This window comes from Perissodus microlepis, chromosome 9 (genome assembly GCF_051167445.1).
Source record: "Perissodus microlepis isolate ML-2025 ecotype Zambia chromosome 9, ASM5116744v1, whole genome shotgun sequence".
Taxonomy (NCBI): Eukaryota; Metazoa; Chordata; class Actinopteri; order Cichliformes; family Cichlidae; genus Perissodus; species Perissodus microlepis.
The window spans coordinates 4,403,130-4,426,514 of record NC_140469.1 but is presented as its reverse complement, the minus strand read 5'-3'; the positions used below and the strand labels follow the sequence as shown (position 1 = coordinate 4,426,514).

Below are 23,385 nucleotides of genomic sequence, written 5' to 3'. Positions count from 1 at the left end.
ATGGGCCCATCTTCCTGTAGGCCCACCACCCGCAGGAGGCACCATAGGGGTCGGGTACAATGTGAGTCAGGCGGCGGCCAGGAGCAGAGGCCCTGGCGGACTGATCCCCGGCTACCAAGACGGGCAATTGGGACATGGAATGTCACCTCTCTGGTGGGGAAGGAGCCTGAGCTAGTGCGTGAGGTTGAGAGGTACCGGCTAGATATAGTTGGGCTTACCTCAACGCATGGCCTGGGCTCTGGAACCAGTCTCCTGGAGAGGGGCTGGACTCTGTCTCAGTCTGGAGTTGCTCCTGGTGAGAGACAGTGGGCTGGGGTGGGTATCTTGGTATCCCCTCGGCTTGCTGCTGGTATGTTGGGTTTCTCCCAGTGGACGAGACGGTTTGTTCTCTTCGACTTCAGATCAGCGAACGGGTCCTGACTGTCGTCTGTGCTTATGCTCCGAGCGGCAGTTCAGAGTGCCCAGCCTTCTTGGAGTCCCTGAGTGGGGCTCTGGAGGGTGCCCCTCCTGGGGACTCTGTTGTCCTACTGGCAGACTTCAATGCCTCACGTCAGTGAGACGACAGTGAGACCTGGAAGGGCGTGATTGGGAGGAACGGCCTCCCTTATCTGAACCCGAGCGGTGTTTTGTTGTTGGACTTCTGTGCAAACCACAGTTTGGCCATAGCGAACACCATGTTCGAACATAAGAGTGTCCATAAGTGCACATGGCACCAGGACACTCTAGGCCACAGGTCAATGATCGATTTTGTAATCGTATCAGCAGACCTAAGGCCATATGTTTTGGACACTAGGGTAAAGAGAGGGGCTGAGCTGTCAACTGATGAGGTGAGTTGGATCAGGTGGCGAGGGAGGACGCTGGACAGACCTGGCACACCCAAACGTATAGTGAGGGTGTGTGCTGGGAACGTCTAGCAGAGGCCCCTGTCTCATCTCTGCTTTTCGCAGATGATGTGGTCCTGTTGGCTTTATTAAGTGATGGCAGCCGAGTGTGAAGCGGTGGGAATGAGAATCAGCATCTCCAAATCTGAGGTCATGGTCCTCAGCCGGAAAAGGGTGGAGTGCCCACTCCGGGTCAGTGACAAGACCCTGTCCCAAGTGGGTCTTGTTCATGAGCCAGTTGAGGTGGTTTATGCATCTGACAAGGATGCCCATTGGGCCCCTCCTGGGTGAGGTTTTCCATGCATGTCCCACCGGTAGGAGGCCCCGGGGCAGACCCAGGACATGCTGGAGAGATTATATCTCTCGGCTGTCTTGGGAACGCCTTGGTATTCACCCAGATAAGCTGGAGGAGGTGGCTGGGGAGAGGGAGGTCTGGCCTGCTCTGCTTGGGCTGCTGCCCCCGCGACCCAGCCCCGGATAAGCGGAAGAAAATGAATGGATGGATGGATGGATGAATGGATGAAATGTCCAAAGCAGTTGCTTTGGATAATTGTACTGAGGCTTCAAACTTTGATAGTGATATTCAGTGAACTAGTGGCTCAGAGAAGCATTCCACATTTCTAAACAAGGCTTCTTATTATACCAGGCAGTCATTTATTATGATCAACAGAATTGAATAGAATAGCCCTTTTTTAGGAGTGCAACAATACTCGTATCGATATTGAACCGTTCGATACAGTGCTTTCGGTTCGGTACGCATATGTATCGAACAATACAAATTTTTAAATTTATTTTATCAACTTTCCTTCGGACGATGCTGTCTGTGTTGAGCGCTCAGTGGATCTGCGCTCGACAGTGGAGCCTAGGCAGAGTAGTCGAACGCAGATTCACTGAGCGCAGGGCAAGCTAGCGAGACAGAAATTAAGCTCTCGTTGCAACATGGCAAATTGAACCTCCCCCACCCTCATTCAGATCTGGCGTTTGGAACTATTTTGGTTTTCATGTGACGTATGACCCTGAAGGTAAGCGCGTCATGGACAAAAGTAAAACAGTATGTCGGATGTGCCACGCAACGCTCAATTACATTGGTGGGAACTAGTGCATTAGTGCAGTTAGCTCGTTAACGTGTTGGCCGTCCAGCCCCACGCATGGGGGCTCGTTAACGGAGATTTGCCGTGTTGTGGCGTTAAGGTCATTTCAACGAGATTAACGCTGACAGCACTAGTGGGAACACAACGAATATGACTGCACATTTACTCCGACAGCATCCTAGTGCAAAGACAAGTGGAAGCAGACAAAAAGCACGCATGCTACAAACTTTAGCCATTTAGACAGCTGTTAGCAAATGATTCTCCTTATGGGGACCTGATATGTTCAATATGCTGCTGAGAATATAGCCCAGAAGAAGCGTATAGTATAGCTTTTATTTTGGAAAGAGCCATTTCTCTGTAATAAACTCTCTTTTCCAAAGATGAGTGATTTCTCGATCAGATCGATTTTTTTTTATTACTTTTTTGTTTCAGCAACATTAAATTTAAAAACTGTACTTTTGAGTTAAAATATATATTTATAATTTTAATAAATGACAAATTAAAAAGGTATGAACATTTTTTTTTTTAATTGAAAAAATATCGAACCGTGACACCAAAGTATCGAACCGAACCGAACCGTGAATTTTGTGTATCGTTGCACCCCTACCCTTTTTGTCATCAAACATCATCAAAATTGTATGTACAGCGAAATTATGGGAGCTCCACACTAAATGTACAGGAATAAAATATAAATAGTAAGATAGCAGGGATACTGTCACAGTGAGGTGCGCCGGAGTGTTTTGACTTCAAGACCCAGATGCAGATGCAGAGAGAGAGGCGTTGCAGGAGACGTGAAGTGACTTTAACCAAAAGCGAGCTTTATTTAGCTGGTTGCAGACAAAACATGAAACTAAGAAAACAAAGAGGACTGTGAACACTGTGTAACTAAAAGACTATAAAACTCAGTGAAAAAACTATGAAGAAACCATGAACACTGAATAACTATAAAACACAGTGAAGACAAAAACCCATGACACTCTATGACTGAGAGATACGAGATGATGCGATGCTGAACACAGGAAGACAGGACTTAAATACACACATGAGGTGATCAGGGGAAGTGGAGACACATGAGGACACAGCTGACTAGAATCAAACATAATGACAACACAGGGGAGAGTAAAACTAACCACATGAACACAGAACACACACGATCTACTTCAAAATAAAACAAGAAACTAGACATGACAACACTAGGCTCACAGACCTAAAACACATGATGAATTAGACAAGAATCCAAACATTGAAACCAAGGAAACAATAAATAATGGCTGCCTTTAACCCAAACTAAATAGGAATAGGAATAATAGGAATAACACATGATCACAAAGCAAACATGAGAAGAATAGAAAAATACACTCAGAGCGCTGGGTAAATAACAAACTGGAGAAATATATACAGTCAAGAAGGGCCTAGCTGACGCGAGCCGCCGACCAGAAGGTAGAGGGTCAAACAGGTGGTGCAAGTGCAAGTGGTCTACTGTGATGGTCCTGGTTATCCTGAGAAAGGAATTTTTGGGCAGTATTAATTACCCTCTGGGCAGCCTTCCTGTTTTCAGTTGTGGCCCCTGCGTATCAAACAATCATGCACTAGGAGAGTACTCACTCAACTAAGGAGCAGTAGAAGGCCAGCAGCAGCTTGTATTCCAGTTTATTCTTCCTAATGACGTGGAAGAAGCGCAGCTGTTGTTGGTCCTTCTTTACAAGGGCATTTGAGTTGTGGGTCCAGGTGAGTTTAGATAAGATGAGGGTGCACAGAAACCTTGAAAGTGGACACAGATTCCACATGTTCTCGATTTTTGATGAGAGGTGCGTGGACTTGTCTGTGTCTCCCAAAGTCCATTATGAGGTCTTTTATTTTAAGGACGTTCAGTTTTCTTCCTTTGCCCTGTACGCTGTCTCATCTACATCAGATATAAGCCTAACCATGGTGGTTTCATCTGCATACTTAACAATGACATTGGTTGGCTGGGTTGGTATACAGTCATATGTGTACAGGGCGTACAGTAGAGGGCTCAGAACGCAGCCCTGTGGGTATCCGGTGCTGAGTGAGAGTGGCGAGGAGAGGTGGGGGCTGAGACTGATCAAGGCCAGTTTGTTAGGAAGTCTTTGATCTAGGAACAGGTGGCGGGGGGATGGGGCAGCTGAAGTTTATTAACATGTGCTGCACATATTATTGCACAATTTACAGTTTGATAAGATGGGCAGCTCAATTTCAACTTCATACATTTAATTTGTGCTATATACTTGAATATTTATAATTGAGCTATTTGTATATATTAAAGCAATTTTGTTATATTTTGTAACTTATAATATATTGTATGATTTAATATATTTTAATCAGTTCTTACTGTCTTGGACCATCTGTGGCCACATAATTTTTTTCAGAGATTAATACAGTATTTAGATTCTGATTTAGTTTGTGCAGCTTTTTAGCTGCCTCCTAGAGCTCTGCACACCACACAGCTATCTCATTAGGTCCCAGAATCCAAATTTAATAGGGGAGCATACACTTTTATCCCTTTATATTTTGTATACTGCATGTACTTAAAGGTCACATACAAATTTTAATGGCTTTATGAGATTTTTCTTAAACTTGATGTAAAGTCTGAGATATAAATAATAAACTATGAAAATATTAAGTCTCTTACTGCAATATTCTTCGCCCCTTCACAACAAGACTTTCCAAATAGAAAATAGTTAACCAATATTTGGTGACTTGAAAGCAAGAAAAATAGTGAAAATACACTAATGTGATAGAAAGTAGCTCAGGAGGTAGAGAAGGGCATAATCCAAGGGTTTGGTCTTCAATCCCTGGTTGTTCTACTAGGTTGTAACCCCAAGTTGCCCTCTGATGCATTAATTGGAGTGTGAATGTTAGATACAAAGGAATGATGTAGAAAAAAGCACATATATGGATGAGTTGTATAAAGTGCTTTACGTACTCAGAAAGAGAAGAAAAGTGCTACACAAGGAACCAGTCCATTTATCAAATGTAAGGGCATACCCAGGACTCACTGGGTTACAGTTTACATTTGAACTAACTCATTATGAGCATTATTCCAGCTACTACTTTTGTTTCAGGGTGGAAATATTATATGTCGTTATGCTCGTGACATTCAAGTCTTTTTACAGCATTTACTGGTTTTCATTATATTTATATTTATTGACTCTGTTCTTGGTTTCAGTTTATATTGTATACCCTGAGTTTCTATGTATCCCCCTCTGTCTTCCCAGTCCTGTCCCTGGTCATATTTACCCAAAAGTGCAAAAATGAAAAGACTTAACATCCACCCTTTCTTAATCATTCATTGTGATTGTTACGGCCCTAGCAGGGCCATAACAGTGATTGAGAATGAGATTGAGCTGCAGCATATATACGTACATGTGGTATATGACTGAGAAAGTGTAACTGTTGTGATGAAATAATTATAATGGTTTAATTCTGCCCTAGTTAATCTGTGTGGAACATTAATGAGGGGGAAACCTGGGTGTGGCTTAACACTGGACAATGTGAATGTCACACGGGGGGATGATGGTGTTAACAAGGGAAGGCGTAGAGAAAAATAACATGTATAAAAGGCCTTTGCAGGCTTAGTAAGATATTATTTCTTCAAGTTTTGTGTGGAAGACCCATGGATTCAAAGCCTGTAAGATTAACGTCAACTATTGAACGGCGTATATTTTAAATTAAAGGCTTTAAAACCAAGTTACTACAAACATCGCTAATGTCACATAACTTTGCCGACATGTGGCCAACAGTAATGTTTTAATGTTCTTTGTTATTAAACATTCGCACATAAATAAGTAACATAATATTCAGTACTTACTTTTAAAAGTTTACTCTTCGGCCGCCCCTCTTCCGCCGTTTTTTTTTTTCCCGGCAAAATTATCCACACCCACCGCCGCGCTATGCATTCTGAGATATGTTGGGCCACGATGGCTGTGTCCCAATTCAGGGTCTGCACGCTTGAAGTACACGCACTACGCGTACTACGTACGGTGCGTACTATAAGTACAAGAAGTGCGGAAGTGAGAGGCTTGTGAAATGGGACGGTCTAGCCTTCGTCGTGCTGCTCAGGTTGCCTAGCAACCACGATACTAACCGCGAGAAACATTACATACAGCATTGTTTGACAGAAATGAAGGAGAAAAAATGTTTTGTTGGTCATTCATTTTTGTCATGACATCACTGATTAGTTGAGTATCTGAGGCTGAGACCACGGGACTGTAAAACATGATTGTTGGGCTTCATTTCTGTACTGAACAGTCATTTTAAGATTAGTTAGTAAATAACAATTACCTAATCTTGTTCATGAGACTAAAATCATCTCACTGTGGTAATGTAAATATAATATGGCCAATATTATAGTATTGTCAGATTATTATGATATATATATATATATATATATATATATATACATATTAGGGGTGCAACGATACACAAAATTCACGGTTCGGTTCGATACTTTGGTGTCACGGTTCGACATTTTTTCGATACAAAAAAAATGTTCATGCCTTTTTAATTTGTCATTTATTAAAATTATAAATATATATTTTAACTCAAAAGTACAGTTTTTAAATTTAATGTTGCTGAAACAAAAAAGTAATAAAAAAAAAAATGTATCTTAGGGCTCGCAAAATTTCAAAATCTCTGGTAGCCCTTCGGGCAGGGACTCTTCAGTTTTTGGTAGCCCAAAATAAATTTAAGTAGCCCGAATAAAAAAGAGAGCAATTTTTTGATTGATGTTTTGTTTCCTGTTTTGTTTCCTTTACAATATTATAAATTAAAGTATAATATTGTAAAGGAAACAAAACATTAATCAAAAAATTGTTGAAAAACAAATTACAACATTGTATAAAAATTACAATCATCAACTCAAATACTTGGTTCTAATTGAACAGAAATTTCTATGAACTTGTAAGAACTGTGTAGAACAGCGGTCCCCAACCTTTTTTGCGCCACGGACCGGTTTATGCCCGACAATATTTTCACGGACCGGCCTTTAAGGTGTCGCGGATAAATACAACAAAATAAAACTAGTACCGGTACCGAAAAAATAAGGTTTATTCATAACACACGTGAAAAGACCAAGGAAAACCGAGTAAACGATAAAAACGATAACAAAATAATGCTGAAAACCGATAAAAACCCTGAAAACTATACATTTCACACCTGAGCCTCAACTCTCGCGGCCCGGTACCAAACGACTCACGGACCGGTACCAGTCCGAGGCCCGGGGGTTGGGGACCGCTGGTGTAGAACATGAATCAGCCTGTGTCAGATCCTGAATTTGAAATTTCCACTGAAGTCACGGGTAAGAGGCAAGTGGAGCCAAGATCAAGGCCATTTGCTTTTTGAAGTTTCCAAAGACTGCTAAATTTTGCCAGTGGTAGTTCACTCTTTGCAACATAGTACGCTGTTTTAAACTGATTTTCAGGTTTATTTTTAGTATGTTATTTGCAATTGGTGTTTGTTCTGGGAAAGATATTGCAGACTGAGCAATAATGCATTTCTTGCATTTCTAATGGGTTCTAATGGGGTTTTCTTAAAATGACTGGTCCCAGTAACAAAGGCGCTTGTCGACTCAGAAATCGAGGGAAAACCAACAACACACCCGGCAGAACATTATGTTATTTACACGGGTGCACATAAGTGGTCCGCATGTGCGCATTCGCTCTCAAAAAAAAAGACGCACACCAGATAAGAAGTTGCAACGCGCGTTTGCGTCCATATAAAAGGCACTGTTTTTGTCCGCTAGAGTGGGATTTTCACGGCACATTCCGCACCAAATCTCTGTGCGTTCATCATTTGTTTGAAGCCAGCTCACCTCCTGCAACCACTTTTCCGAGAATACGCGCTTCTTTTGTGGTTCGGACTCCTTCTGACATTTCTTTGGAGGTGGAGGAACACCAAAGTAATTGCTTAAAGGAGCTTCTTCGACATCTTTAAGAGTTCTAAACAAATGTCTGTCCTCCAACAGAAAATCTTATGTACGCAAACACGCGTTGCAACTTCTTATCTTGTGCGCGTTTTTTATTTTGACAGCGAATGTGCACCTGCGGACCACTTATGTGCAGCCCTGGTTATATAGCTCGTCATATTGCAGCCACAGAAATTCTTTTGTCCATGAAACCATAAAGCTGCACTTTCTTTTTGCCTTATAGTCTGATTTGTCATAACTTTTCCGTTTTGTGGTAAGCTTTTCTTTGGCTGTCACTTCTTCACCCTGACCTGTCTTATTTGGCTCAGCAGAACTAAAATATATATCCTGCTGCTTTTACACACGCACTCACATAACGCTCAGCGATTCTCTGCGCGATCAACCTCTCACATGTTTAAGCTTGCTGCGGGAGATTTCACATGTCATGTTTGCATAGTAAGCTAACGATTGATAAGACGATGTCAGAGGAATTGGTGCGCAAATTATCGTCACTCAGTACTGTTGCTCTCTATACACAGTTCGCGCGACTGCAAAGTGACAGCAAAAAACAAGCGCAAATTCAAACGCGATTTCAATATGTCACATATTGACAGTGGCTCACCGATGCCAATGACATAATTACCCAGCTACATTTCTGAAAGAATGCAAAAGCACTGACATATATTTTTCCTTCCTATGATAGCCCGACGGGCAGGGCTGAGATAGATTTTGGTAGCCCGACTGGAAAAATCGCTAGCCCCGGGACGTCGGGCTAGCGATTTTGCGAGCCCTGTATCTGATTGAGGTATTCACTCATCTTTGGAAAAGAGAGTTTATTACAGAGAAATGGCTCTTTCCAAAATAAAAGCTATACTATATGCTTCTTCTGGGTTATATTCTCAGCAGCATATTAAACATATCAGGTCCCCATAAGGAGAATCATGTGCTAACGGCTGTCTAAATGACTCGGGTAAAGTTTGTAGCATGCGTGCTTGTTGTTTTTGTCTGCTTCCACTTGTCTTTGCACTAGGATGATGTCGGCATAAATGTGCAGTCATATTCATTGTGTTCCCACTAGTGCTGTCAGCGTTAATCTCGTTGAAATGACCTTAACGCCACAACACGGCAAATCTCCGTTAACGAGCTACCGCGGATTGCCCCCTGCGTGGGGCTGGACTGAGTCAACACGTTAACGAGCTAACTGCGCTAATGCACTAGTTCCCACCAATGTAATTGAGCATTACGTGGCACATCCAACATACTGTTTTACTTTTGTCCATGAAGCGCTTACCTTCAGGGTCATACGTCACATGAAAACCAAAATAGTTCCAAACGCCAGATCTGAATGAGGGTGGGGGAGGTTCAATTTGCCATGTTGCAAGGAAAGCTTAACTTCTGTCTCTCTAGCTTGCCCTGCGCTCAGTGAATCTGCGTTCGACTACTCCGCCTAGGCTGCACTGTCGAGCGCAGATCCACTGAGCGCTCAACACAGACAGCATCATCAGAAGGAAAGTTGATAAAATAAATTAAAAATTTTGTATTGTTCAATACATATGCGTACCGAACCGAAAGTACTGTATCGAACGGTTCAATATCGATAAGAGTATTGTTGCACCCCTAATATATATATATATATATATATATATAAGTAGAGGCTTTAAAACCAAGTTAACGCTGAAAGTACAAACATCACTAATGTCACACAACTTTGCCGACATGTGGCCAACAGTAATGTTTTAATGTTCTTCGTTATTAAACATTCGCACATAAATAAGTGACATCATATTCAGTACTTACTTTTGACAGTTCACTCTTCGGCCGCTCCCTTCTGCCGTATTTTGCGGCAAAATTATCCACACCCACCGCCGCACTACGAATTGTGGGATATATGGGACCACGAAACGTGCACCGGACCACGCTTGATATTTGGGGTCCAAAACAAGTTCAGCAAATGAATGAATCAAGCGGCGATTTACATTTCTATAGATGTCTTGGGCATTTACCCAATATATCCGTAAATGATGTTCATCGACTTGTCGATATTTTTCCCCGCACCTCAGAGCAAAAGAGAAAAGGGATTCAAATGTTATATTTCTCAGGATCTGTAAACAGCGGTCCCTCGTTTATCGCGGGTGTTATGTTCTAAAAACAGCCAGCGATAGGTGAAATCAAGTAGCCAATTTTATTTTTTGACGGTGCAAAACATTTCGTCGACATACAGTACTGCACTCCAGAGTCACATTGCTAGCGATTGATGCAGCGATTCTGTACTGTACAGGAGAGACGTCACGGAGGAGATCGTCTGCAGTGATCAGGACGCAGGCCACAATGTGATGTAAAAAAAAAAAGCATGCAAACTTGCACTAAAAAATCCGCGAAATAGCGAGGTGAAAGGTGAACCGCGTTGTAGCGAGGGACCACTGTAATTTTGAAGGTAAGTCACAACATACCCTTCGTAAATACTAATGTATAGAAACCGTTACCAGCAATCATTCATTTTTTGTGTGGCTTTTTTTCACGGTTTGTTAACATGCTGTGTAGTGATGTGTCGGTCGCGAACGAAATGGCTCTTAGAGCCGGATCTTTGACGTGAACGACGCGAGCCGACTCCTTATCGCAAGCAGTGTTTTTTTTTCTTTCTCTCACCCTCTCTCTCGCTCTTTTTTTCTGGTTCACACTGCATGCGAGCCTTGTGATTTTCGCTGAGCAGAGGGGGGAGGGGTGGTAGTTACAAGTTGTGTCCCAAAACGTCGGCTGCATCCTCTGGAGGCCGCATTTGAAGGCCGATTACGTCACAGCCAGGCAACGAAGGCTGTCCCAATTCGTTGACTCCTTCTGACAAATGCATCCTTCATTTCCCTGAATTTGAAGGATGGGTCGGGTGTGTCCTTTGTGGCCCACCATATCCCAGAATTCATAGCGCGGCCCAGCCAAATTTCAGCTGCCAACAATGGCGGCCGCTACTAAGTTTTAAAATTACTCTTATTAATCTTTCTGGGCCACAAAATAAACTTTTAACATATTTTAAGGCGAGAAAGTAGCTGTGTAAATTACAAATATCTGCTTGGTTTATCAAGGCATCGCATATTTGCAAAAGTGTGCCGACGTTTTCGGAGACGTCTGTTACCCACCAGCTCGATAGCAAGCTGGGGGTTAAATGGTCACTCCAGCCGGCGAGAGCAGCAGACTCCCGGCTTCATCGTTTTCAGACCCCTGCTCTTTCGCTACTCAGGTTGAACATGATATAAGTCACTCGGATAACTTAAAAATTTAACTGTTTGCCTTTTTTCGGTGTTTTATTTGTTCTGGAGTAAATCGGTTTGGCTGAGATCAAAGTTATTAGATTATTATATTAAATAAAACTTTATTAATCCATCGAGTGGGTTCCTCTGGGACTCAAATCTGAAGGCCAGACCGTCCCATTTCACAACCTCGCACTTCCGGTCTTCGAAGGACCCGGCCCACATAGACCGCGAAGGCTGCAGCCGACGTTTTGGGACACAGCTACACTCGCAGTAGCACAGGAACAGAGCAGGAGGGAGAGCGAGAGAAAGAGAGCCAGGAACAACATTGTCACATTAGAAAGGTATAGTAATCATCCACAACTATTTTCAGTTGCGGATGATAAAGGATTCAGAAAGTTTATTCATGCAGGCCCATATGACAGAGAATATGCATCTTCTTTTTATTTTCATATTTCAATTTATATTTAATTGTGTTGTGGTTTGCAGTGTTTTGTGTTGTTTCATTTTAAATTTGTTTAAAAGGAAAAAGCTGAAAATTTAAATAGTTAAAAGTTGAAATGTGACTAGTTGGTTTTTGTATTATATGATTTATTTATTACATTTTATGTGGAGTGAATAAATAAAAGTGTATTTACGGTGGCCCTCTGAACTCTGAAGCACGTACAAACCCTGAAGCACGTACAAACTCCAAAACACATAAAAACTCCAAAACACGTAAAAACTCCAAAACACGTAAAAACTCTAAAACACATAAAAACTCCAAACCACGTAAAAACTCCAAAACACGTACAAAACACAACAGAAGTGCTCCAGGATGCTAGGGCGCAGTGTTGAGCTTTTGTTACCTAGAGGCTACACAAGCCAGCAAGTACCAACGACCGGATTTGGTGTGTGGTAGTAACAGGTAAATGAACATATTTTTTTAAATTATTTGAATATATATGAGTGCTTGTGTATAAATACACAAACAATACACATATGCTTTCAATTGTGTAATTTAAGTGATCTAGGCAGCTCTGTTTTGGAAGTTCAGTTAACGCTAGAAATGTGTTTTGCAGTTTGTATGTGTTTTGTCTCTAGGGGCCACCGCATATATTTATATATAAACATATATAAATAAAACCATTTTTTTTACATTAGTAATTCCTTTTGTGCATAATTTTATATTATTGTTAATAATAAATTAATTAACGCAACAAAACAACCTGAAGAGCCAGTTCGGAGCCGAAAGAGCCGGCTCTTTTTAGTGGGCCGAGCCGAAAGAGCTGGTTCTCTAAAAAGAGCCGGAAATCCCATCACTAATGCTGTGTAGGTGTGTACTTGACTAGCTGATATCAACATAACGGGGAAACATCTGGTTTGACTATTCTTCACCTATAGTTTGAATGCTGAACATTTGCCTGTTTAAATCATAAGACCAGTCACTATACAGAGATGTGCTTCTGAATGTGGACGATGTGTCATCTGCTGCAGTAATGCAGTTCTGCTTGTGTTGAGTGATGTAAACAACTGATCGAGCTAAACTCTTTAAACGTCAAAATTGATCATTAGATTTTTTTGTGACACAACAGTGGTGAGTGTTCCCACCTTCCCCTCTTTGTAACTTAACGCGATCTTTCTGTTTTCGAGTTTTGGACATGATTTTGGAGTATATCTTCGCAGTAGCGATTGACCGCAAAGTAAAGCTACCGGAAATGTACAAGCCTACATCCGGTCTCAAACCAGGAAGTTAGCATTTTCTCGTGCACAGGGTCTATTGTCTTGATGTGAGCTTTCTGCTCAAGGTTTTTTCTTCCAGTTCAGAGCAGAAATGTTTCTGTTAAGAAAATGGCTGTTGTTTTTTTCCCCCCCACAATTTTAATTATAAGCTAAATATATTTCTACTAATGCAATTAGTTTGCTAACAGCAACAGGGATGAGTCAGTGAAAGAGTCAGTTGGGCTTGTGAATCATGATTCACAAGTCAGTAAAGTGATTCTCGAGTATTGAACAATTCGTTCATGATTCGCACATCACTAGCATGGAGGCAAAGAGAGAACAAGACGTGAAACCTATCATCTCATTTGTGCCTTTTCCAGCGGATCTTTCAGCTACTGTAGTAAATCTTGTCCATCTTCAGTTTGTGGGCAATATTGTTTTCTTTCTCAGCTTCTTAAAGTTCGACTTAAGGGGGCAGGACGTTTGTTTAAGGAGGCATTGCCCACTCTTGCCCCAGCAGCGACTCTTCCCATGAGTGATATGGGTAGAGATTTCCATCTAGCCAGATTGTCTTCTACTGTCTTTATAAGTTGGATGTGGTTTAATGTAGTTAAATCTGCAAGCTTAGGAGAGACAATAATACCTAAATATTTAATATTTCCAGATTGTAGTGGGGTAGAAGAAGAATTATGGAAGAAGCAATTAATTGGAAGAACTGTTGAGTTTGAGCAGTTAATTGAATAATCTGAAACTCTTGAAAACAAGTTTATTAGTGTAATTACCTCAGAAAGGTTGGTTTGTGAGTTTTGGAGAAAAAGCAACACGTCATCCACATAGAGACTGATTTTATATTCTACTTTCTTGCATTTTATGCCCTTAATTGTTGTAGCCTGTCTAATTGCTGCTGCTAGTGGTTCGATAAAAATTGCCAACTGTGAATAGGAGAGTGGGCATCCCTGCCCTGGTGCCCCTCAGGAGACAGAGCTGGAGGATGCTTGGTCATTTGATCTGACACAAGCTGTTGGGGAATTGTATAACATTTTTTAGCCAGTTTATGAAAGAATTTTCATAACCAACTTTGTGTAAAGTTGCAAATAAAAATTTTGCTTTTTTTTTGGAATAGTGTGTGTGTGTGTGTGTGGTTCGATAACGTGAACCACAGTATTGTTTCGAAGTCTCACCTTGCTGGTTATAGTACTTCTGATGTTGACTCTGCATTGCTACCCCGGAGTGGCGTTATCTTGAACGGCACTTAGAATCACCATACTGGTTACACTAATATTATTAGCTACAGATGTTAGTGTGCAGAGAGGTGGTGGCAATAGTTAATGTCCTTACCCTCCAGATGTTCATAATAGGTTAGGCAGCACACAGATCAGCAATATATACCCTCTTTTATCACGTAAGAACTGCATGCACATATTGATTGAAGAGACATCACTGTCAATGTTCCCTCTAAGCTGCGCACGTGCGCAATTGCGTACTGCTGGCACGGTCTCTGCGCACAGAAAATCTGCATTGCGCACAAAAAAAAATCTAACCTTAATTGAAATTAAAATTAATACTTTAACAATTCTGTTTTTGCAGTGTTAGTCAGTGAGTGACTGGCTGCTCCCGTATGGGATTAGAACGATGCCACCTTATCCCATAGTCCAGCCAATAATGCGATTTACATTCGTATATACGCAGCTAATCAACGTCGCTGACAGGCTATGACAGCGTCCTTATGTGCCGACACTGGTGTTTTAGCAAGCAAAGCGGCGTGGCTGATGTGGAGTGAAGCCACGTTAATGACAACGTGTACAACCATTGGAGATGTGAGCAGGACAGATGGAACAATTGACGGAAAAAGTGTGGACTTTATACCAATTTTTAAATTGTGTTGATAGGCCACGTAAAACCAGAGTTACGATAAAAATATCTGCAATGTTTGGTTTCCTTGCTGAATACTATCGTTGTTTATATTTACTGCGGGAATAAACGGTAAAAACTGCATTTTATAAGAAAAAAGGCTCAAAAGCGCTCTCCGCCTGTGAGCAAAAACAAACTCCACCCCCCTCTCCCTTTCCTATTTGTCCAAAAAAGTACCAAAAACCAAAAACCCCCAGCCTTTCCTATTGGTTGAAAAAAGTACCATGTCGACCAAATCAAAAAATGATATGGCAACGTGGCATCTAGTTGTTAAGAAACGGGGGGAAGTTTTAGGAGTGACGGCAGTGCTTTGAGATGTGAGAGATTTGAGACGTTTAGCGCAAATCTTGTGTAGTTAGTGTGTAGTTTCGTTTTGTTGTGTGTCAGAACAATGAGACGACTGCTGAATGTTACAGGTGTTACAGGAATGATACATCTCCTGTTGTCAGGCCTGCAGGTATCAGGCTGTTGTTCTCCTTTATCTCATAGTGGACAGAAATTATTTTTTGGAGTGGCATCAAATTTGATGCAGAACAGCTGATTGTTCTGTAAATAGTTTGAAATGTTTATTTAAAAATGCCTTGGCTGCATTTAAAAAAAATAGCTGCAAAAAACTTTGTTGTTTGCCAAACTGAGTTACTTTTTTGAAGAAGAAGGTTGGTCATTGGTCATTATATACTATATTTTGCAGACAGGACTCTCTCCCAGACCACAGACTCATACTCATAATACAAGTCAGAGCTTTATAAAAAAAAAAAGAAGAAAAAAGAAAGTTGTGTCTTCGAAATTGGAGTTCAAGTTATTTTTACTTCCAATAGTGTTAACATACTACACAGGTCAACGACTAGATTTTTTTACATTTTCATTGTAAGTTGGCTAAAGCAGTTAATTAAAAGTAGTCTAACATAAATGTAAATGCTGTAATTTGATTATTTTAATAAACCATGTAACTTGGATGGATTCGATGCCAGCGTGACCACAGTGCACACGTCTGATGTTGCTCACAGTGGTCCAAGGGATCGCTCAGGGAGTTTGTGTGTTCGCTCAGACACGTGAAAAATTAGAGGGAACATTGATCACTGTTAATAATCCAGATCAGTATCCATTGGAGTGAGAGAAAGGATTGCAAATGTCATTGATCATGTAGTGCAAGACTCCCAATCTGGGAGTGTAGCCAGCAATGTTCAGCCTGTTTTAAATGCTGATAATGATTATACTGTGGATTTATTTCTTGATCAAATAGCACAGGTCATGCAAAGTAAAAAAGATTCTATAGGTGGTAAAGAAATAGAGTTCATTGTAACAGTTGCACAGAACAGGAGTGGGGGTGTCCATTTAAAGCTAAGTTCCTTACAAAGACATATTTTCAAAAAAGGGAAGTATTTTTATAATCCAACCATATCTGAGCAAGAACATGAAAACACACATGAGAATCCACAGAGAGCCAGAGGTTAATATTAACTGTTGACTGAATGCTTTGTGCTGCATAAAGAAATGGTGAGTGAAAAAAGTTGAAGGAGAAGCAAAACTAAACTTAACTTAAATATCCTGAGCCACAACTGAGCCAGCAGTCTGAGTAAAGATCTACATCTGTGATACCATACTTACTATAAGCTCTTTAAGATGAGATGGGTTATTATTGAATTATTGATTTGGAATGATCAATTATTATCTTACCATTTAGAGAAGAGCTCCTGTCCAATCTGATGGTGCTTTTCTGTAACAGTACCTCATAAAATTTGAAAATGGCAAAAAGGGCTGATCTACAATATTACTCATTAAAAATGTTATGTGGCATTAAAATGTCATATTACAACATCAGTGCCATATCAACACCAAGAAACCTAGGTAACCTATGTTACCTAGGTTTCACAATAATGAAACAAGCCCAGGCATAACTGATAGCAAATGTCATGTGCCATTTTTCAACAATGTAGTAACTAAAAGGAAACTACTTTAACAACTGCCAACCAAGTATTTTCTAAAATATGCAAAAAAAAAAAAAAAGGTTCCTGTTAAAAGTATAAACAACAAATTTGTTTCACCACTTAAGGCATAAACACCATTGAGTAAAACTTGGCTATGAAGAACGAGGTGATGTCCTAAGCAAACGTAAAGACAACTACACCAACTGCTCCTGAAGTACTCCCTAGTTGCACTACAAAAGAATAAGAATAGCAAAGTAAGTTGATAGAAATTACTGATGTGGTTACATGTTGCAAAAGCAGTGGTTTAGGCAGCTGGTTTAAAAGCCTGAACCAAAATATAAAATTTCAGGCATCTTATTTCAACAGAGTCGCTCTTCAAATTGGGTAGTGTCTCTTCTCTCATCCCAACCGGTCGCAGCAGATGGCCCTGCTGGTTCTGCCAGAGGTTTCTTCCTGTTAAAAGGGATTTTCCTTCCCACTGTCGCCAAAGTGCTTGCTCATAGGGGGTCATATGATTGTTGTTTTTTTTCTCTGTCTACCTTACAATATAAAGCGTCTTGAGGCAACTGTTGTTGTGATTTGGTGCTGTATAAATAAATAAATTGAACTGATTAAAATTGAATCATTGACAGTAACTCAGTAGAAAAAGAATAGAAATGCTCTACCTTTATTTTTTATTTCTAAATGCTGCTGCCTACAAGCATCAATAAAACATTTTTCAGGATTTCTTTCTTCTACATTTTCAAAAATATTGTTATTGCATTTTTTTAAAAAATATTGTAATGCATTTTTGAGGCACACTTCTACTGACTGGAAAGAATCTTTTTGTCAGTATCTTAAATATCTAACATGACAATGATCCAAAACACACTGCCAATGCATTATTCCTGGGTGAAAAACCACATCGACACATTTTCAATATTACTGAAGCAATCTGACAGAGACAGAGAATGGAAGAAGAGGCAGCCAACAAAGAAAGAAGAGAAGAGATTTGAATGCCGTTCAAGAAAAACATTCTTTAAGACCATTTAAAGAAATAAACGATGTGTGTCTATCTATTTGATAGTTATTTTTATGTATGTGTCCAAATCTGACCTTATAGCAGTCTTCTCAATGCTGTCTGGTGCATCAAGGATTGGCAGTTCATCAGCCAGGATCTCATCAGCACTGCGTGGGTCGATCAGAATTTCTTTGGAGTCAGTGACACCTGTTCGAGCTGTGACATCGGTGCACAGTGCATTCTGGGACCGTGAGCCTGGACAATTTTAATACAGATTGTTACCAGTAACACACACCACATTAACGTAACTCCTGAATATCCAGAGACATTTATGTATTTTAGTGAGCAAAATACATATATTCATCATGGCCTGAAGACACTTTCAAGTATATAGAAAATTACATATACTGTGCAGAACTTACGTGAAAAGAGGGGTAGTGGGCGCTGGTTGTTGTCCCCTGCCTCATTTGCAACTGTGAAGCATAATTGTAATAAATACTCTTAAAATTGTAATTCTTAATTAATATAAATCAGAAATGTAAAAGTTTGAAACTTTCATAATTCAGATATTTGAATCTATTTTTCCTGCCTGTTCAGACCTTCTGTCCAAGATTCATCCAATAAATTAAGTATAATTTGTAGTCTGTTATAAAAAAAAAAATGGATACACCTTAACCAATGCATTTTGACTGCGGAAGACTGTTTTGTTATATACTAAGATACAGCTTTGTCTTATGAAAGATGTTGGAAGACACATGCAAGTTGTCTTAAAAGCGTTTTTGTATCAACATGAAACTTCTAACTAATTTGCTTGGAGTAAAAATCTTATGAAAATCATAATACTACCTTACACAGAGAAAGGCTTTTGCTGTTTAACTGTGGGGTCGAGGAACGCACATAAAAGCTATCATCACGTTTAATGCAGGAACAAATGTTTAAAAAGTTGCTTTCTAAGGACAGCGCTAGCAAGCACTCTGCTTGTGAGCAAAAAGACAAAAACAAAAAAACCCACCTGTTTTCTATTGGATTGAGATGTGAGAGATTTGTGACATCTAGTGTGTTTGAAGTGTCTAGTTAGTGTGTAGTGTACTCGTTTTTTTGTGTGTGTGTCAAGACATACTCAGATTTGGGGGGGGGGGGGGGGGGTGTCTGATTTTAGTTCAATTGTCTTAATACCGTATGTCAACTTGAAAAAATAACTGCAAGTTCAGACGTGAGATTGTATAGAGGTAAAATGAATCAAGAACAGCTAATTTTACCCTAGAACCCAGAGGGTTGTTTATTGTTTGTTGTCTAAACCTTGTTTTACAAAATGGTAACACTGTGATTTTGTGTGTGTGTGTGTGTGTTCTATGCAAAGCCTTTTTTCATTGCTGAATGAGGCAGGTTGTATAGAGCGCTTTGAGTGCTCAGGTAGAATAGAGAAGTGAACCAGTTCATATACCATTTATGAATGAAATTGCCCAAAATGTCTTGCTATGCTAAAGCAGAGTTCGTTTCAGTGGAACTAAGAGCCCAAGCCCAACTTGTGAAAAACAACCCCACACCATAATCCCCCGTCAACCAAACTTTACACTTGGCACAATGCAGTCAGACAAGTACCATTCTCCTGGCAACCACCAAACCCAGACTTGTAATCCAATTTGCGAAATGATGAAGCGTGATTCGTCACTCAAGAAGACATGTGTCCACTGCTCTAGACTCCAGTAGTGTGGTGCGTTACACCACTGCATCTGATGCTTTGGATTCTGCTTGGTGATCTAAGGCTTGGATGCAGCTGCTTAGCCATTTAATGAAGCTCTCCCCAAACACTGTTTTCAAACTAATCTGAATCAGTATTGTGGATGAATGAGTGAATACGTAATATAGTGTGCCCCCAAATGTGTCTATGTGAGTATGTGTGTTCAAGCACACATCTCTGTGTGTGTTTGTGTTTACATACTGCAGTATCCATGGGAACCAGAAGGCATGGGAAATGACTATGTCATCATTTTGACTGGTCCAATTAAATATGTGTTGTCAGTTGTTAGGATACTGAGCTCAGGGAGTTATTATCACTAATTGTGAGGCAGTGAAGGCAGAGATAAAGAACAGGCAAATTATCCTTTGTGACCATTTTCTGCTGTAGTTTTCATCAATTCAGAGAAAAATATACTGGCTTACATTCATTTGACAAATTCCCTAATATCTATACCCTGACCAAACACACACACACACACACACACACACACACACACAGAGGGATTTAGTTCTGTTAATGTAAATATAGGCAGTACCTCATTCACAATATAATTTCATCTCAAAATTTTCATATTGAAAAGGTTGTGATAATCACATTCTGATTAAAGAGTAGTCATTTAAGAATTCATAAGCTAGATATAAAACTACTAAGCATTAACACAGAAATTATGCTTCAGTGTTGCATAGACCTAAATATGAGATCATACCGTGTATTACGCATTAAATTACAATCAGGGGTTCCAGTTATTGTTCTAATGATAAGATTCTTAAAATATTAGGAATCATTCTATTACTTTATGGAACTGGTCAAATTCAAATCACTAACAAGAGACCTGCTTTTCTTTTCCATTTGAAGTAAGATACAACAGAAAAAAATTTGCATGGTAGGTAGGTGAAAAACAAAACTAGAACAAATTTAGCGTTAGAAACTAATTATGAAAAATACTATATCAAAATGAAGTTCTACAAAATCAGTTTATTGTTATTTATTGACATTTATTGACTTTTTTCAATTTTGAATTTCTCTTATAATTTCAACTGTAGCAAAGAAACATGTTTCTGATTTAATTTGTGCATATTTATTTATTTATTTATTTATTTTATTTTATTTTATTTTATTTTATTTTATTTTATTTTATTCTGTATTGCATACAGAAAAGGTACCTAATCAGAGGCAGCTGTGGCTCATATCTCACCCAAGTATCCCCAAGTTGCTCCTGATACATCCATGTGAGTTTAAGTACCGGTCCCTATATTGTTTAGCATCTGTTGTAGAGGCTCAGCATGGAAAATAATCAACATAAGCAACTTAATGAAACTACAACAAGCTAAATTGTTTATCCTGCAATAAACTGCCAAGTATTGTCATCCAAACTTTGAATGACACAAATCAGTATATTTCTGTTTGTTTTGCAGTATATTACACAATATGAAACTATATGACTATATACTAAAGTCAATGTAAGGTCGATTTGGCCTTGTGTGTTGGATCATTGTTGTGTTGGAAAGTCCAAGTGTGTCCCATGCGCATCTTCTGAGCCAAACAGTGCAGTATTTTATGTTAACATGCTGCATTCATTCATCAATTTTGACCAAGTTCCCTGTGTGGCTCACTCATCCCAAAAAACATCAGCAGTCCACCTCTGTGTTTCACAGTAGGGATGGTGTACTTTTCATCATAGGCCTGGCTGAATCCTCTCCAAATGTAGCAATTGTTTTCTGTGGCCAAAAAGTTGAATTCTGGTCTCATCATTCCAAATAAATTTGTTCTGGAAGTTTTGACGCTTGTCTCTGTGCTGTTTGGAATGTTGAAAGTGAGCTACTTTGTGGGATCGATATAGTAATGGTTTTGTTTTAGCGACTCAACCACAAAGGCCTTAAAGTGCCTCCTTATTGTGCATCTTGAAACAGTCACAGCACCTTTTTTCAGCTGACGTTGTTTGTGGGTTTTTCTTTGCATCCCCAAAAATTTTTCTGGCAGCTGTGGTTGAAATGTTTGGTGGCCTACCTAACCGTGGCTTGGTTTCAACAGAATCCCTCATTTCCCACTGAAATGACTGCACTTGTGCTAACACACATCTGGTAATGGCTGTGAGGCTCTTGGGATATATAGCCATGCCCGTAATAGTTATGAGTGAAGAAGAGATCATAAAAAAGATCATAATCTGAGTCGTACATAACAATAAAAAATAGAAAAATAAAAATCCAAAACGACAGGCTGTGAAACTAGGAAAGCATTAAGACAAGGAATACAGAAACTCATGAGCCAAAACAGGTACCACAACAGGGAATTATAAAAAAAAACATCTTGGCAAAGGACAAAGGGATGTTCATACAGGACATACTGTATATTGAGGTCTGAATGGCAGATAACAAGAAGGAATGTAAGTTATGAATGACAGGCAAAAACAATGACAAAGCATAGGCAAACGCCTATGCTTTGCAGTCATTTCAGTGGGACTGGCTGGAATCGTGCTACCCATGCCCGAAGTTTTTGTAAATGTGTAAATCCCAGAAGTACAATATGCTCCTTGATTTGAATGTAAACCATCAGTGCTTCACAAAATAACACAAGAAATAAGGGAGTTCTACTGTAGTGCCCCAGAAACTGCTGTTGCAGGTGGTTCTGTTGCACTAACCAACATTTGAGGAAGGTTGAGGAGATTTAGGAGTCCACGAATTTTATTTGTTTTTCTCTTATCTCGTTGTGTATTCTGAGTTTTACCATAAACAAGACATAAAAGAAAACCATCTGCTGAAGTAAACATAATCAATACATGAAAATTAAAATTAGAAAGACATAAGGACAATGACAGCCTGGCAGAGAAAAATTGGAGAGAAGCAAAAAGGAGGACACAGTGCGGAGACACTGAGAAAAAAAATCAAGACAGAAACCAAAAAACATTAATATCAGAAAACTGAAAACATTACATCATCAAGAGCAATTGTAAGAGTAGCAGTAAAGTCTAACAAGAACCCTGAAGTCAACAAAACCCTGGAACCACAGATTCCTGGGCCAGCACACTTTAGCAAAAGAGATTGTAAATAGCAATTTTTCCCATTATACATGATTCATATTCAACTAAATTTCACAATCATGTAACTTTACATTTAGAGATAATTTGACAGAACAAAGGAAAATTTAGAAAAAATAATGCTGCCTTCAGGACAAATCACAGCACTCAACATTTTTCATGTATTATTTTGAATCAAATGAAAAGACCATCCAGTGACCATCTGTCATAGTCAGTGGAGAAAAACATGCAAGGAGAAAAATGAGTAACAACAGGTCAAATATTGAAAACATCAAATAAAAAATGCTCTATGCCCCCCCCCACCCGCTCACACACGTATATACACATGTATATATGTGTAAAAAAAAAAATATATATATGTATATATATATATATATATATATATATATATATATATATATATATATACACATACATATATACACATACATATATACACATATGTATGGGTTTTTTTTAAAGTCTCTTACCAATTGTAAAGCTGAAGCCATCAATGCTGAACGTGGCACTCCGACATTTTTTAAATCCATGTTTTTTAGATTTGGATTCTGCCATCGTGACTCTTGATTCTCCTGTACACTCCTGTAATACCTTGTTTGTGAGTGGATTAATGTTGAAAGCAGATCACTGTTTCCCAGGAGGCTTGAGAGCCAGGAGGCTTTTTCCCCTCAAGTGGGTGTAACCTTGGCTTTGCTTATAGTCATTTCAGATGCTGGAGGTGGTGCTGAGCTTTGAGCAGTTGTTTTAAGATAAGATGAGATAAGATAAGATAACCTTATTTCGTCCCACACGTGGGGCATTTGTTTTGTTACAGCAGAAAGTGGACAGTGCAAATTTATATAGCAAAAATTTGAGAACACTGGAATACAATAAGAATAATATACTGTATAGAATAGAGTAAAATAAAATACTATATACAATAGAATAAAATAA

At 39.6% G+C, this 23,385-nt stretch overlaps 1 protein-coding gene across 1 annotated transcript in view; it reads right to left on the bottom strand.

Annotated features, from left to right (window-relative positions):
• The window catches only part of pde1ca (phosphodiesterase 1C, calmodulin-dependent a), a 53,851-nt gene extending 30,844 nt beyond the window's left edge, over nt 1-23,007 (bottom strand). The window contains exons 1-3 of the mRNA XM_084940355.1: nt 22,923-23,007; nt 18,100-18,150; nt 17,773-17,932 (exon numbers count right to left, since the gene is read on the bottom strand). Coding sequence (XP_084796481.1) covers nt 17,773-17,932; nt 18,100-18,150; nt 22,923-23,007 — 296 coding nt within the window. The remainder of the gene's footprint in view (nt 1-17,772; nt 17,933-18,099; nt 18,151-22,922) is intronic.
• Between the last annotated feature and the right edge of the window lie 378 nt (nt 23,008-23,385).